A 17,458-nucleotide genomic window follows, 5' to 3' on the forward strand; every position below is an offset into this window, starting at 1 on the left:
CATTACCCTCAGCTGGGACACCAGGGAGGGGTAAGGAGGTCCTAACAGGCCCCCATACGCCTTCTGAGTAGTTGTTGTTGAGGTGTAAGAACAGGAGAAAGGTTGAGGAGGTCCCACCCCCTAGAGCAGGGACCCCCCAGTCCTTTTTCAGTCTGTGGGCACATTTAGAATTCTGACAGCGGTTGGTGGGCACAGTCACAAAATGGCTGCCACTGGAGATAGAGCCAACCACTCCCAAAAGCCAGGTGTTTCCCCAGCACCACTGTTGTCCCCCTTAGTGAAATGAGCAGGAAGGTGTCCCCTCCACCACCATAGTGGTTTTGTGAGGATTGGTTGGTTAACAGTGAAATCCTAGATGGGTAGCTGTGTTAGTCTGTCTGTAGCAGGAGGGGGGGAGGCGGAGGTTGGATTTATACCCAGCCCGTCACTACCCGAAGGAGTCTCAGAGCAGCTTATGATCCCTTTCCCTTCCCCTCCTCACAAAAGACACCCTGTGAGGTAGGTGGGGCTGAGAGAGGTCTTTCGAGAACTGCCCTTTCAAGGATAGCTCTGACAGAACAATGGCTTGCCCAAGGTCATCCAGCAGCTGCAGGTGAAGGAGTGGGGAATCAAAGCCGGTTCTCCCGGATTAGAGTCCGTGCACTTAACCACTACACCAAGCTGGCAGTAGAAAAGAGCAAGAGTCCAGTAGCACCTTAAAGACTAACAAAATTTCTGGCAGGGGAGGAGCTTATGTGAGTCACTCCTCAAGTCTTGAGAAATTCTGTGCAGAGTTACTCCCGTTTAAGTACAGTAAAGTCAGTGGGCTGAGACTGGAGGAACTCTGCATCGACTGCACTGCAAGACTGGTTGTGAATTTAAACTAATGAGGGGAGAATTAAGCGTAGAATGATTGTTTTTAATCCAGTTATTTAATGTCTGATTTAAGGTAATTTTATTCCTACTATTTTATAGACTCACAGTTTTCAGCTATTTTTGCAGGGTTTTTTAAAATGGATTATTCATGCTTCTAATTGTGCTGCTGCTGTTTTCTTTTATGACTATGCCTGCTGTTTGAATATTGATTGGTTTGCTGCCGTTAGAAATTTGGCGGCTGTCTGTCTGCGTGTGTGCGTGTGTGTGTGCGTGTGTGTGTGTTCACAGTTATTACTCTCAAGGCTCAGGTGGAAGAGCCTGGGGGGGAGTGAATGTGGATGGCTTTAATTGGTAGGATTTCTTAAATCCACAATCTCCGCCAGAGTCAGGCAGAAGGAGATCGGAGCCTAGACATGCACTCCTTTATCTCCCTCCTGATCTTCCCAACTAGGGCTGCCAAGTACTTACCGCGAATCGTCGGGGGACACATAGTTCTTGGCAGAACATTCCCACGCGTAAAACACCTGTGCCTTTATTCCCACGCGTAAAACACCTGTGCCTTTATCACCTGTGCCCCACTATGCTATCGCTCAGATGTGATGCCAGCATGCTGGGCATGTAGCTGGGCGACACTCTTGCCAGAGCGTCGCCCGGCTACGTGCCCAGCGTGCTGGCGTCACATCTGGGCAACAGCATAGTGGGGCGCAGGTGTGTTACACGCACGAATGTTCCGGCCAGAAACCACGTGTCCCCCGCCGATTTGCAGTAAGTACTTGGCAACCCTATTCCCAACCAAAGAAACCTTTTAATATCAAGCAGGCAGTTCAGAGTTAAAGTTTCCAAGTTGGCTCCTGAGATAAAGGAGTTCCACCTATTTACTTTTTCTAGCACTGTGTCTTTTATTCAACACTTCTTAAGAGACTTGGCTGTTGAAATGCCCTGTGAGTCTGACTGCTGGTCCTTAGCAGAGAAATGCACCTTGTGGTTAGTAGGCATTTGATGCATGTTGCTAAACGAGCAAAATGGCCGCATCACCTCAGAAGGCCTTTCTCTGCCCCTCAGTGGAAAGCTTCCGCATTAACAGCCATTGTCTTAGCAAAAAAATAAAAAAATTACTCCTCCTTGAACAAAACCTTTTGGAAACGGGGAAAGGAAATGCACTTAATGTTTAAAATTCCACTATGGAATTCCAGCCGCTTCTCATTTTCTGTAGGTGGAAGATTGCAGGTGGTCACATTAATCCATTAGAACAGAAACCACAAGCGGCAGCAGTGCCCTGCCTTTTAATGTCACAAAACAGTGAGCAGTTTTTCAGGTCCCTCAGTATCAGGCTGCAGGGTCAGTCCAGAAAGCAACGCTGGTGTGTGGTGTAGTGCTCAGAGCGCAGGACCTCAGACAGCGGGATTCAGATCTTTGCTCAGCCATGGAACCTCACCGGGTAAACTTGGGCCTCCCACAATCTCTAGGCCTGGCCTGCCTCACAGAGTTGTTGCTAGGGAGATAAGGTGGGGCAGGGGAGAAGGATTCGATAAGTTTGGGAGAGAAAGTGGGATATACATTTTAAAAAATAAGTATAATGGGGGGGAGAGTAAATGCTTCAAGGCATACTGGAAACGGACTAAGTTTGTCAGTTATGGTCTCAAAAGGGAGTACCAGAGATGCTGCAGGAGTACCTGGTTCAGTCCTGTGCAGGATTAGTCTGGCCTAAGCCCATTGCCTTCAGTGGGCTTAAACTGGAGTAACTCTGCACAGGTTTGTGCTGATCATTAGATTAGATGCTAGGTGGCATAAAAGATTTCAATGTAGCATGAAGATTGTTGGGGTACAGAAATTCCTTACTTTACCAGATTGCAAGGTTAATTTGGGGGGGGGGCGGGCGTGGTGGCTCAGAGATTAAGATGTTGAGGTTAAGATGCATCTGGTCTGCAGATCGGCAGTTCGAGACCCAAGTGCCACGTGACGGAGTGAGCTCCCAGCTCCTGCCAACCTAGCAGTTTGAAAGCAAGAAATTGCAAGTAGATAAATAGGAACTGCTTCGGTGGGAAGGTAACAGCATTCTGTGTGCCTTTGCATTTAGTCATGCCGGCCACATGACCACGGAAATGTCTTTGGACATCGCTGGCTCTTCGGCTTGGAAACAGAGATGAGCACCGCCCCCTAGAGTTGTATTCGACTGGCTTTCGAGCAAGGGAAACCTTTACCTTTATGGTTACTTTTAGGCTACCTAATTGATAGAGCTCCTTGGGCAAAGGATTATGGCTTGGGATTCGTAGGTCATTTCCTACAGTTGTATAAAAATATTGTTCCTTGGATGCAGTATTTTCCAAACAGACAAAGATTATAGGTCCATTAGGTGTAGGTTTATTAGGAAAAAGATTCCAAAACCAGCAGTAGCAGAACACCTTCTGTTAGGTCCAGCCACAACGTCACAAACAGTGAACAAGTTTTTAGGTGCCCTTCCAGGCTGTGTGCTCAGAACCAAAAAAAGCCACTGAACGTTGCAAGGGACAGTCCTCGTTTTGGGTTTAAAGCCCCAGTCTGCAGTTTGTAAAAATCTTTAAATACACCCTGTAGTGTATTTGTTACATCGAAACAGAAAATATTGTTGTTGTTGTTGTTGTTATTATTGTTGTTGTTGTTATTATTATTATTATTTTCAATCAGGAAGGGACATCTGCGATGGAAAACCTCAATGAAATGCAGGGGATGTGGTTCCAGACAGAATGTGCTTTAGCTTTTCAGAGACTGGGAAAATATGGAGAGGCCTTGAAAAAGTGCCACGAAGTGGAAAGGGTAAGTTAAGCAGGTGATCAGATTGCTTTGTCCTGGAGAATGTTTCTCCTTCACCTTCTAAACAAGCCAAAAAGAACCAATAATTCCCAAACAAGCCCTTGCCCTTTCACCTATATAATATTGCATTGGTGAGTGATTTTCATAAAAATTCAAAATTATAGGCCACAAACAAGCACGTTCTTAGTCCCAAATGAGGGATCAGTTTTCCAGGAGGTCAATTTTGAGAAAGGGATCGAGAATTTTCCTCTTGAGTGGTTTGTCCGCAAGTCCTGTTGTTACAGCAGTATTCCCTCCATGTGTCTGCTTTGCTTTTGGATTGACAACTGGATTTGACCCTGAGGTTGACCCATTGTTGAAGAGGATGCCCTTTAAAATGATGAGATAAATGGATTTTGCTATTTTTTAACCTGGATGTTGTTTTGCTTAAGAAAGGGGTGGGAGAGGTGAACACACAAACATCATATTATGGTGGAATGCTACAAAGAAGGAATCACCTTCAATTAGAAAAGAGGCTGTAATGCAAAGCAAAAAGTCTTTGTGCCCCTAGATCAACCCCTGTTGATCATTAATAGGATTTTAGAGCGCTATTATTACAGCAAATAACTTAAAAACGTCAGGGGAGCCCAGCTGGATCGGACCAGGGAGGGTCCCTCTAGTCCAGCCTCCCGTCTCACAAAGGGGCCAGCCAGTTCCTCTGGAGGGCCAGCAACAGGGCAGAGAGGCCGAGGCCTTCCCCTGAGAAGGATACCAGAAGAGCCCTGCTGGGTCAGACCAGTGAGGGTCCCTCTAGTCCAGCCTCCTGTCTCACACAGCCGCCAGCCAGTTCCTCTGCAGGTCCAACAACAGGGCAGAGAGGCCGAGGCCTTCCCCTGAGAAGGATACCAGAAGAGCCCTGCTGGGTCAGACCAGTGAGGGTCCCTCTAGTCCAGCCTCCTGTCTCACACAGCCGCCAGCCAGTTCCTCTGCAGGTCCAACAACAGGGCAGAGAGGCCGAGGCCTTCCCCTGAGAAGGATACCAGAAGAGCCCTGCTGGGTCAGACCAGTGAGGGTCCCTCTAGTCCAGCCTCCTGTCTCACACAGCCGCCAGCCAGTTCCTCTGCAGGTCCAACAACAGGGCAGAGAGGCTGAGGCCTTCCCTGATGCTGCCTCCTGGTACTGGTATGTGGAGATTCTGTTCAGTCACCATGGCTAGTAGCCACCGATAGACCTATCCTCCATGAATCTATCTAATCCCCTTTTAAAGCCATCTATGCCTGTGGCCATCACTACATCCTCTGGCAGTGAATTCTGCATATTAATCACTTTTTGAGTACAGAAATATTTCCTTTTGTCCATCCTGAATCTTCTGCCCATCGACTTCATTGGAGGCCGGCAAGTTCTAGCGTTTTGTGAGAGGGAGAAACAGTTCTTTCAGTAGACTGTCTCTACCCCGTGCATAATTTTATAAACCTCTATCATGTCCCCTCCCTTACTCATCTCTTTTCTAAACTGAAAAAGTCCCGGACTCTTCAGCACTTCCTCATAAGGACAGTGCTCCAACCCCAAGTCATTGGTTGCATTCTGTACTTTTTCCAGCTCTGTGACATCTTTTTTGTGATAAAGTGACCAGAACGGCACACTATATTCCAAATAAGGTCACATGATAGCTCTCCACAGGGGCATTATAATATTGGCTGTGTTATTTTCTGTTTCCTAATAATCCCCAGCATAGGGTTTGCCTTTTTTCACTGCTGTCTTTTTCCCTCTCAGTCTTAGCAAACTCAGACTTCATTAGCATGTACTTAAATTTGGGAATTTTTGTTCCAGTATGATTCACCTGACACTGACCTATACTGAAGTTCATTTGCCACATTGTTGCCCATTCACCCAATTTGTGGAGATCCAGCCTTGATTTTCACCATCTTGAATAATTTTGTCATCTGCAAATTAGGCTACTATTCTACTCTCCCCCAGTTCCAAATCTGTATTAACAAATTTAATACCGCTGGGCCCAATACCTGTCCTTATGGGACCTCACTGCTTCCTTCCTTCTTTTGAGAGAACTGTCCATATATTTATTTACAAACAGTATTCAGACCCACCAGAAAAATACAACAGATGCTACGATTGGCAAAAGACAGAAGAGACCCCGTCACATCTGCAGGAGTATACCACATACCCTGCAGTTGGTTTACATCGAGACCACACAACGTAGCATCCAGACAAGAATAAAAGAACATGAAAGACACTGCAGATTTGGTGAACCTGAAAAATCAACAGTGGCTGAACATAGCCTAACTCAAACAGGACACAGTATCTTGTTCCAAGACACTGAAATACATCCAGTTACCATGTCAGATTACACAGGGAAGCCATTGAAATTCATAAACACAATTTCAACAGGAAAGAAGAGAGTTTAAAAATAAATAGGGCATGGTCTCCTGTCCTGAAAAACACAAAATGCTCTACATCTTACAACACTACAGATAAGATTAGAATTTCAACAGCCAATCCGTAGATATAAATTACCTGCCTACCATTTTTCTTCTCACCTTGACTCTATCTTTCTGTGTTATGCCTCTGAGGATGCCAGCCACAGCTGCTGGTGAAACGTCAGGTCCTACAATGCCAAGACTACGGCCAGACAGCCTGGAAAATCTACAGCTATTTATTTATTATCTACAGCTATTTATTTATTTGTTTGTTTGTTTGTTTGATTGATTTATCCCCCCCCCTCCCCGCCTATGCTTCCTTTTTTTTAGCCACGACTGATAAGCTTACTCAGGTGTCTTTGGTGAGGTACTTTGTCAAAGTCATTTGGAAGTCCAAGTTATATAATGTCACCAAAGTCTCCTGGGCAAAGTTGCCGCGGGAGAGGCACGGATGGTGGGCGGATTATCCGGGCGTGATCACACCCCAACATCTGGGAAGTGGAGCGCACTCGTGGCTTACCGCCGAAAATGCGTGTTAAAAAAGTAGTACCTCCAAAGTACTAGTAAATGTTTGCCACGGGCTGCCTCCAGACTCCCGTGGTGTGATCGCGCCGGCGCGTGGCATTCCCCTCCGGTCCCTCGTTTACCCACCGGCGGCAAGGGAAGGACCCGTGGTGTGCCGCCGGTGCGTCTGATCACGTAATCGTGGATCAAACTGCGCCAGGGTAATTAGCCACGCCTCTCCCCCCCCCCCGGCGATATCCAGTCTGTGTGACCGGGGCCTAAGTAAATTTAGCTGTCATGGGGAAAGAGGACAGGATCTCTCATGGATTAGTTTGATGTAGTGGTTAAGTGCATGGACTTTAAGCAGGGAGAACCATGTTTGATTCCCCACTCCTCCACATGCAGCTGCTGGTGTGACCTTGGGTCAGCCACAGTTCTTGCAGAGCTGTTCTCTCTGGCAGTTCTCTGAGAGCTCTCTCAGCCCCACCTACCTCACAGGGTGTTTGTTGTGGGGAGAGGAAGGGATTGTAAGCCACTCTGAGACTCCGAGTGAAGGTTGGAGTATAAATCCAACCTCCTCCTTCTCCTCTCCATCTTCTTATTTATTTAGTTGCCGAATAATTAAATCAATTTGTTTAGATTAACATAAATGTTTACTTAATCCAGCTCTTTAAATAATCATCTAATTAGCTCAAAATTAAGTACAATATTTAAATCTCTCAAATCATTGAAATTAATTACTCCAATTAAGTACTCCAATTAATTACAACCATCAATGATTCATTAAGCAATACCGCAACTACTCTTAGAGAGTAGAAGTCAATAGTTCTTACAAAGGAGAGAAGTCTTCACTGGGTTCCCACAATGGGACACTAATAACTGGTTCTCAAATGATCTGAAACCTGGGGTGGAAAGTAAAGTGCTCACATTTTCAGATGACATCAAATTATTCAGGAAAGTGAACAAACTTCAAAGGGATCTCACTGAACAGAGTACTTGAGCGAAAATGTGGCAAATGAGGTTCAGCGTAACTAAGAGAACAGTGATACACACTGGGATCAAAACACTCCTAATTTTAGATATGCTCTGATATTGTCTACATTGTTGATGAAGGACCAAGAGATCACGGTGGATAACTGTGATGACACCCCATCTCCAGATGGAGAAACTAAGGACTTCAGTTTCACACTCAACGAATTTTTTCATTTTTATTTTTGTAATTGAGGTAAGATAGGGATTGAAAATAAGATGGCCAGTATTGCAATGCCCTTAAATAGTAGTTAGCAATAAAACAGTAAATCCTTGGTGAGGAATTAATTGGAATTCGTTTTGTAGGAGATCCATTCATTGTGGTGCTACAGAATAGGTATAGGTTTTAGAGGAAAGGCTAAGGCTTGCTAGGCACTGAGGAATATTTTGGGGCAAGCTTTCCTTACAGAACAGAGATGTTCTCCAGTTGAACTGAAATAGATCTAGTCTGCCACCTCTTAAAATTTAGAAGTTGCAAAAAGCTGTTGTGGCAAGAAAAATAAGCAAAATCCAAATCCTTAAACTTGGTCTGCTGGATCCTTTTGTCCTGCGTGGTTGTACCAATTAAAATATACCAATTAAAGATGTCACGTTGTGTCTGCTGGTCAGTTCATTTGTCTAATTTAATATACTTTCTGGCTATCGTATGTTATTTAAAACATTTTACGCTGCTTTCTGAATATGTAGGGTAAGGATAAGAAGTAACTTGCATTATGAAAATCCTTTTTGTTTTCGAAGCACTTTTTTGAGATAACAGATGATCAATTTGACTTCCACACGTACTGCATGAGAAAGATGACGCTGCGTGCCTACGTCGATCTCCTGAGGCTGGAAGACGTTCTCAGGAAACACGCCTTCTACTTCAAGGCTGCTTGGGCAGCCATTGAAATCTACTTGAAGCTTCATGACAGTCCGCTAGCTAACGAAAGCAAAGAGCAAGAAGTGAATTCAGGTACTTAAATTCAGTAAGGGAAAACTAATTTGTGCATAAAATGCAATTTCAAAAGTGTTGTACAAGTTTATTTCCTTTAGGATGTTAAAGGTTCTATTTTTCCCTCTGAGATTTATTTTTTTGTTTAGTCCTGCAAAAGTATAATTAAATGTTCTGGAGTGCAAAATGTATTTGGTAGTTCAGTTTTACAAAAATCATCGGCTTTGCAGAATGGTATCATACCCTCGCAATGGGCAAGATAGAGTTAAAAGTCTGGCCCAAAATTTAGATTTTTTAAAAAAGAATCTTAGCTCTTATTTCGACTGCAGACAAAAACCCAAAATGTATGTAAACTGAGTGCTAAAAATCTTCTAAATGAAAGAGATGTTGAGCACAAGGGACAACGATGGGGTAATTGTAATCTCCAGACTTCCAAAGGGGGTTTGGGGATCAAATGTTTCTTTAGACATTACTGTTTGCTGCATAGCAAACTAAATGCCAGGGAGGAAGAGTTTTAGTTAGACTTCCTCTTCACCAGTACAGGGGCCTTTTTAAAAGGAGGCTAGTCCAGTCATGTCAGCTCCCACCTGCCACTGGAAGTAGTATAACTCGAGCAAAAGTTTGCCACTTTGGCTAGAACTAAGCCTCTGACTTCACCATTTGCTGTGAAGTAGGAGACGAGCTACAGGTAGAACTCAGGAATTGTGTGATACAAGTTGGGGACCCGCAAGGACCTGTAGGGGACATGTCATTTTCTCCTCCCCCCTTTCCTTTTTCCCTTTCCTGAAAGTCTTCATAGCCACTCCCCATATCCTTTTTCCTTCTCTCCTTCCTGCCCACTAACCAACATACCTTCTATCTGTCCCCATCTTCAACTATATTTATTCTTTATTTACTTCATTTATACCCCACAATGTCTATCTGTCCCCACTTCATTTATTCTCCACAATGGGGACCCAAAGCAGCTTTTAGCATTCTCCTCTTCATTTTATCCTCACAACAATGTTGTGAGGTAGCTTAGGCTGGGAGTGTGTGACTGGCCCAAGGCCCAAGGTCACCCAGTGAGCTTCATCGCAGAGTGGGGATTCAGACCTGGGACTCCCACATCCCAGTTTGAAACTCTAATCCCTACAACACACTGGCTTTCATCCAGTGGCTGCTGCTACGCTTGAGAGAGTCAGGCAATCTGAGTCTTCCTGCAAAGGCCAATACTGCTCTGGAGAAAGCCCTGGCACCCCTCCCTGCCTTTCACGGTCAGAAACCAAGGCTTGCAATACAGTTGTGGTTGCCTAGCAACAGCCACTGAGGGCATATGTTTCTTAAAGCTGCGGGTTCTGTTTTTATTATGTTGGTGGGTTTGAACTCAATATATGTTTGTGTATGTGTTTGTGTTTAGATTTCCGGTTTTTATGCAAACCTAGGGCTTTTCTCAGGTTTAAAGAAAGGTCTGTCTTCTGTGTCCATGGCCCCAGTCTACAGATTTAAGTGTCCACAGATGGGGCCATGTTGATTTTTAGATTATTAGATATTGATGATGATAGCAGAATAGTCAGGTATGGTAGAATTTCTCAGGGACGGCTCACAGTATTACACATCACCATTCAGAGCACTGTTAAGACAATGAGGATTCTTAGCATAGTATAGGTTGGAAAGGTAGCATTACTTCAAACATGTGAAACTTTGTCATGTTCAGTTTGGATTCCTCATCTACCAGGCTCCATAGGAATTAGCGAGCGGTGATGAACAGTATGTTCTCTCCACTGAGGATTATTGAAACTTGCTCTACATGGGCCTACCCTTAAGGCTGACCTGGAAACTCCAAATGGTACAGAACTCAGCAGCACAGGTCCTCACAGGGACACTGCGCACAGCACACATCCATCCTGTGCTGCGTGAGCTGCACTGGCTTCTGGTGGAGTACTAGCTTAGGTTAGTACTTAGGTTAGATATTGACCTTCAAGGCCCTTTAATGGTCAGGGACCTACATACCTTCAGGATCGCCTCTCCTGGTATACCCCCAAAAGATTGCTGCCCTCTATTGATGAAAACCTATTGGTGGTCCCCAGCCCGAGAGATATCCAGCTGTCCAACCTGGTAGAATTCTCTGCCAAACAATGTCCATGCCCTCGGGACCTGCTACAGTTCTGGAGGGCCTGCAAGTCACAGATGTTCTGCCAGGCGTTTGGTTGAGGACAGCGGCGGTTCCATTCTGGCACTCCCTCCGCCTCCCCTCCAGTGAGATGGGGCGTTATTGGTGCTTTGTGTCATCTCTAGCTGTATTTTTGTTTGCTATTGGTTTCAACCTGATTTTAATCAATGTTTTATTACTGTGTTGTGCACCGCTCTGAGCCCAGTTTACTGGGGGAGAGTGGCTGCAAAGTTTAATAAAATAAATAAATAAAATTTATGACTACATTCTGCTTTTTATTTTATTTTTTTGCTCTCGCTATTGGTTTCAACCTGATTTTAATCAATGTTTTATTACTGTGTTGTGCACCGCTCTGAGCCCAGTTTACTGGGGGAGAGTGGCTGCAAAGTTGAATAAAATAAATAAATAAAATTTATGACTACATTCTGCTTTTTATTTTATTTTTTTGCTCTTTTTTTTGCCCCCCGGAGGGGATTTTTTATTGCATTTTTAATAGACTACAAACTACAATGAAAAATTGGGAAAGGGTAACTACATCTAGGGAAAAAGGAAAGAAAACCACTACTAACTAAAACCCCAAGTATAGGAGATCATAAAAACAGCTTATATAAATGTTAATCTTGAATTGCTAGTATTACTTTGAACATAGTCGGTTATGCTAAATTATTTATCTTTTTATCCATTGATCTAACTGTTTAAGAGAACCCACACAGCATCCCATAATAAAACTAAAATTTTAAGGCACAATTCAGAGTCCTTCAGCCTTCATTTTGTCTTGTCTTTTCTAATCCTCAATTTATATGTACGTTTGGGGGCAGCTGCCCCTTTATTGGAAAGAGAGTCCTCGTCAGAAGACACAGAGTCCAATTTGCCACTAGATTTGCTTTGATCTTCTTCCTTCTCAACCTTGGCTGTCTCTCCCAGCTGCACTCTCAGGAACTCATGTGCTTTGGAAACAGAGTCAATATTTTCTTTTTTATTGTGTAGTTTGAAAATGACACTTTCTGGAATTAACCATCTGTAGACAATGCTGTTTGTTTGTAGAAAAAGGATTAAGTCTTTATATTTCTTTCTCTTTTGCAATCCCTCACATGCCTCTTCGAGTATCTGACCACTATTTCCCCAGGTAGATTATTCTTCTTAATGAACATGGAATAGGACCTGTAGACCACATCCATTTCGCTCGCAAGATACTCCGCTTTCAGATCTATAACTGGGGCTAACGCTTCACTCAGGAGTTGCTTTAGATTCTCGTCTTTTAATTCTGGGACCCCTTGAGATTGTAGGACCAAATTTGCTTTTTCAATTTGCAGCTGTAAAAGTTGTGATTCTTCCGAAGCTTGTTTCTTTTCCAGCTTTTGCACCTTTTTCTTGACTTTTTTAGTGTTGGCGTCCATTTCCTTCACCTTCTCAGTCGTTTGCTCTGTTATTTTTAAAGTCTCAGTCAGTTGGAGCTGCTGAGTTGCAAGATTCTGGTTTAGAGTTGTCAGCTGTTGTTTGATGTTAGTCATCTGGTCCAGCAGAGGGCGCAAGGAATCTGCCAACATTTTGGAGAACTCAGTGACCTCTTCCGGTCGAGGGCTCATGTTCCCCGCTGGTTTCACTTTTGCTGGTTTGTCTTTCTCTGTCCTCTTCCCCGCCATCTTTATGGATTGTTTACTTTTATGAAAGCTTGCTAAAGTCTCTGAAATACGCCCATATGCTTATCCGCGCTCTGGTAAGTCTCTCAAAACAAATTTCAACGCTTTTTCTTCCACTCCCCCCTAGTAACCCCCCTTGTTAGCTTGCTTTTTTGTTTATGCATGTGGGAGGGAGGGGCCCCTCCCCCACTCGCTTTTCTTGCCATTCCCAGGGGGTAGCTTTCTTTTTAAATTCTCGTATTCGCTTTAACCCGACTCACTGTTCATTGTTGGTCATACGACCTCGCTCGGCACACGTTCAAAATGCTCAATCTCCGACACTTGTCCTGGTCAGCGGCTCTAGTTCCATATGGACACTCAGCGGCAGGACCGTCAGGGCAGAGGAACGCTTCAATTCCCCAGCATCGCACTGGCGAAAAGGTCGCCCCTCAAAAGCCCCATGGTTAGGAGCCTTTTGCCAAGACTCCGGGGGGGTAGCGACCCGTCGCCCCCCCTCCTATCCGCTGGTGCGCAGATCACATCCCCGGGAGGTCCAGGAGATGCGTCCGCCAGCGTGTCGCCATAAACTGGATGTCCGGTTTTTTTTTTTAACTTTTGCATTTTGTGTGCATGTGTGTGTGCGTGCCCATGCCTGAAGCCATGGTGACCTCTGGCAACTCCTGCTGGGGCACGGAGGACATTCAGAGAAGTGACTTGATAACCTGCCTCTGGCCTCCCGGCCTTGGTGTTCTCTGGAGGTCTCCCATCCAAAGACTTGCCAGGGACAGCCTTGCTTAGCTTCCAAGATCTGATGAGATCGGGCTTGCCTGGGCTATCCAGGTCAGGGCTGCTTTTTATTTTTTAACCAACTACCAATGCCTGAGAAGACCAGTCTTCTTAGGTCAAGATTACTAGTTTTGTAGGAGTCTTTATTACATAGTTAGCACTTTCCTTCTATAGGATATCTAATGAAAATTGTGCTCCAACTTTATCACCAGTTAAATATGAAACCTAAAAATGTATGTGTTTTTAATACATCCAGACTTTGTATTCTTCATATTAAAATATAGTCCATTATCTGTAGAAAACCTTTCTGCCAAGGAACTGAAGAAGTTGCTTAGCAAACAAAGACGTGCTCAGAAGAAAGCGAAGCTTGAAGAGGAGAGAAAGCACGCGGAAAGAGAGAGGCAGCAAAAGAATCAGAAAAAGAAGCGAGATGAGGAAGAGGAGGAAACGAGCGGGCCCAAGGAAGAACTCGTCCCTGAAAAACTGGAAAGGGTATTCTTCAGCTCTCCTTCTGCACATTTAGACTGCGTTATCGTAAAATATTCAGACTCCGCTTTGATTCCGTACCCTAGACACCCTTTTGCAATGAAGGTTATATAGAATTGAGAAAAATGTTTGCAGGAATACTTAGGATAAATTTACATGCACAAGCTTTCCCTCCACTGTACACATAACCACATGAAACATGCCACAGAAGAGGGTGCAGAGGTATATGAGTGGAACTGTCTGATCAGGTACTGTATTCTGTCCCCGGGTGGTGAGGAAACACAAGCTCAACTTTTATTCCTATCTGAGTACTCCGTTTTCTTCTGAAATAACTATAGCAACACTGTGGGAAAAGTATTTCATAGATTGTATTCCAGGATATATTTCTACCCCAAACCAGATTCCAGTAGAAAATGCCCCCCCCCCCAGCCTGTTTGTGTTGTCGGAAGTTGCTGCATACACAAACACTTGGAACCTGACAACACGATTAGACATTATGCAGGATGTTTCTTTTGAGTAGATTTGCCCTTCCTGTTTTGCATATTCACTCAAGTTCTGCACCTTTGTATAGCTATATCTTTTTGTTTTCAGTTTAAAATAACAAAAACCATGTTTTGAACCTAAGATATTACTTGATCAGTATAAACTGTCAGAAATTTTAATGAAAAACATCTACCATTAGTGATCGCTAAAATGTTTGCCTCTGGGATATTTTTCTACCCCAGTACAATAACTCTCTCGTGAGTTCTCTCCAGTGCGGGCACACTGGTTGTGCTCCCATCAGTGCTGCCGTGGGGCCTTGGAAGCCTTTTTCAAATATAGTGTGACCATTTTCCATGTCGCTACTGAAGATCTTTTTCAGCTCATCCTCGACACTCAGCCATGCATGGTTGCTGGCACCTCCCAATGCAATGCCTCTAGAGTCTGGGATACTGAGTAGGGGTCCCTTTTCATTTGTCCCGCCACTGCCCTGTTCCAGTGGGCTGCAGAGACCCATCAGAACCGTGGTGCTTGAGCATGAGGAGGCACACCTCCCCATCCCGTTTTTCCTGCCCACATCCAACAGGCCGTAGAGGCTTCTTGGGGCCATGCCGCTGGGGGGAAATGCACTTCCCCTGTGCCCCCACTGCCTGTCTCGAAGCAACTACCCTGCCCATTTCTGAGGATGCTTGCTTTCCCTGCCTGGACACCACCTTGGCTATTTCTAAAGTTAGACAATAAGCAGAGAGACTGACGCCGGCAAAATATTTGAAAAAGTGGGGGGGGGGGTGTTAGCCCTTGATCTTGATGAAGAGCCCTTGAGCTTGATTCCTTCTCCGGCCAAGTCACAGGCGGATTCTCAGTGCAAGATGCATCCCTTGTTCTGAGGCTTTTCCCTAGCAAAATTTATATTCAAATAGATCTTATCTGTTGAATGTGACCGAGTCATCTTTCTATGAATAGGAGGAGGCACTGAATTTCTCTGGAGCAGTGGTCCCCCCCACCTGGGGGGGCCCCCGGGGACCACAAAGTTATGGCGGGGGGGGTTTCCTCAAAACTATATGCCCGCTAAGCACGTTTGATCTTTTTTGTCGTAATTTATTTTCTTGATCAGTGGGTACTAACAGTACAACTACTGTCCTGGGGGTGGGGGGAACGGTCCACAAAAGGTTTTGATTTTAAAAGGTAAAGGTCCCCTTGCTCGAAAGCCAGTCGAGTCTGACTCTAGGGTTGTGGTGCTCATCTCTGTTTCAAAGCCGAAGAGCCAGCGCTGTCCGAAGATGTTTCCGTGGTCATGTGGCCGCATGACTAAACACCGAGGCGCACGGAACACTGTTACCTTCCCACTGAAGTGGTACCTATTTATCTACTTGCAATTTCTTGCTTTCGAACTGCTAGGTTGGCAGGAGCTGGAACTAGAGACGGGAGCTCACTCCGTCATGCGGCACACTCGGGTCTCGAACTGCTGAACTACTGACCTTCCACAGCTTGCAGTTCAGCGTCTTAACCACTTGAGCCACCACAGCTCCTTTGATCTTAAAAGGGGTCTTCATACTCAAAAAGGTTGGGAACCACTGCTCTTAAAAATGCATCCCCAGATCAGTATATTCTGGAAAATACTTAAGGGGCATGGGTTTTTTACCCAATAAGATCTTCTTCGTGGTCTCTGTGCATCACACCTCTGGGATATAGTGCGCCTGATCAGTTCCTCTTCAAAGAAGAGAAGAAGAAGAGATTGGATTTATACCCCGCCCTTCACTTGGAGTCTCAGAGCGGCTTACAAACTCCTCTCCCTTCCCCTCCCCACAACAGACACCCTGTGAGGTGGGTGGGGCTGAGAGAACTCTGACACAAACTGCTCTTTTTCAAGGACAGCTGTGCCAGAGCTTGTGACTGACCCAAGGTCACATCAGCAGGTGCAAGTGGAGGAGGAGTGGGGAATCAAACCCGGTTCTCCCAGATTAGAGTCCGCGCACTTAACCCACCAAAGGGATTTTCGCGCCCACTCCCCAGTTGCACGCCAGCCCCACTGCACATGAGCAAGGGAGGGGCATGACAATCCTGCCAGTTCTCTTCTGACCGCTGCGCTGGCAAGATCTTCTCCACTTTGGCTGGTAAAAAATTTGGGCTTTTAGGCCTGTTCCTCTTCTTTGAAGTTTCTTCGTTTTTCTTGTTTATTTTTGTTAAGTGAAATTGACTTTGTTTCTATGGATTTATTTCCTTTTGGACTCTGTCATGTGTTCCCCCCCTCTCCTGACCTATGGCCAAGAGGTGGGGTTTCTTTAAACGGTGCCTTAAGTGTGGCAGCAAGATCGCTCCCCCCAGATGGACACTCGCTTTGTCTTTTGTGCCTCGGGGAATCGCTCATTGCACAAAGTTTTCGAAGCAGACAAGGAAGAAGAGAGCTGCTAGACTTCGCATTGTGCTTTTGGAGTCAGCGCTTTCATTGACAGGACACTTCAGGGCATGCGTCAGTGTCGACTGGCGCCTCGGCATCGATGGCTGCTCTGTCCCCGATACCGACTCACATAGATGTCGATGGCCCAATGCTGAAACGCTCGACCCAGACATCTCAGTCCTTAACCAGTACTCCCTCCAAAAATGCAGGGAAGGCAAGGACGGTCGGCCAGTCAAGCTTAAAAAGCATAAGAAAACTACCCCTGTGCAATCTCCACTGACCCCTCAGAGGGCCACGGAATCGAATCTTTTGGGGGCTGCTTCACTTGACTCTCAGTGCCGACAGCAGCCACAAGGTGTATCTCGGTCGTCTTCGCTGCATCCTATCCAGCTCACAGACTCTGAGCATGATATGGACTTAACACAGATCTCCCGGTTTTCCAGTGTCGAAAGTCTGCACTCAGACCGCGGAATTGATGCGTCTGTCCATCCTTCACAGCTCCGACCTGATGATCGAGACCGACCATCGGCACCGATCCACCCGCCACCACCGCCCTCCTGGGACCAACAGCAGTGGCAATACATGTATGGGGCCTACCTATTTACAGGCAGTATGCCGTAGTTTCCACTCCAACCGATGGAATGGGACTGTCAGTCTGCCTCCTCACGTCTCTCCCGGCATCGAGATCCTGCATCGACACCGGCGTTTGTGAGGCTCCAACCGTCGAGGCCAACAGGCAAACCCTCCAAGCTGTCGCACCCGACAATTCCAAAGTTTAAAAATCCACCGGATCCGACTCCATTGATACAGATGCCACCTATGTCTTTTTCCGAACCGTCTGAGCACTCCGCCTCCTCAGACGCTTCCTCCCAATCAGGGGACAAAATCCCTGATCCTCTGGTGGAACCCTCGCCACCTCAACAAGTGGGCGATGATCTTCCGATTTCTCTGTCAGAGGATCTCAAATCTCATGGGGACTTTATCAAACGGATGGCAAACAGGTTCACCCTGTCTAAG

At 45.6% G+C, this 17,458-nt stretch overlaps 1 protein-coding gene across 1 annotated transcript in view; it reads left to right on the forward strand.

Moving 5' to 3' along the window:
* NAA16 (N(alpha)-acetyltransferase 16, NatA auxiliary subunit) overlaps positions 1–17,458 on the forward strand; it is a 65,535-nt gene that overhangs the window by 41,220 nt on the left and 6,857 nt on the right. Inside the window, exons 13-15 of the mRNA XM_015427865.1 lie at positions 3,520–3,648; positions 8,331–8,544; positions 13,376–13,569. Of these exons, the coding sequence (XP_015283351.1) occupies positions 3,520–3,648; positions 8,331–8,544; positions 13,376–13,569 (537 nt within the window). The remainder of the gene's footprint in view (positions 1–3,519; positions 3,649–8,330; positions 8,545–13,375; positions 13,570–17,458) is intronic.

Source organism: Gekko japonicus, unplaced genomic scaffold, assembly GCF_001447785.1.
Source record: "Gekko japonicus isolate JY-2015 unplaced genomic scaffold, Gekko_japonicus_V1.1 scaffold694, whole genome shotgun sequence".
Classification (NCBI taxonomy): Eukaryota; Metazoa; Chordata; class Lepidosauria; order Squamata; family Gekkonidae; genus Gekko; species Gekko japonicus.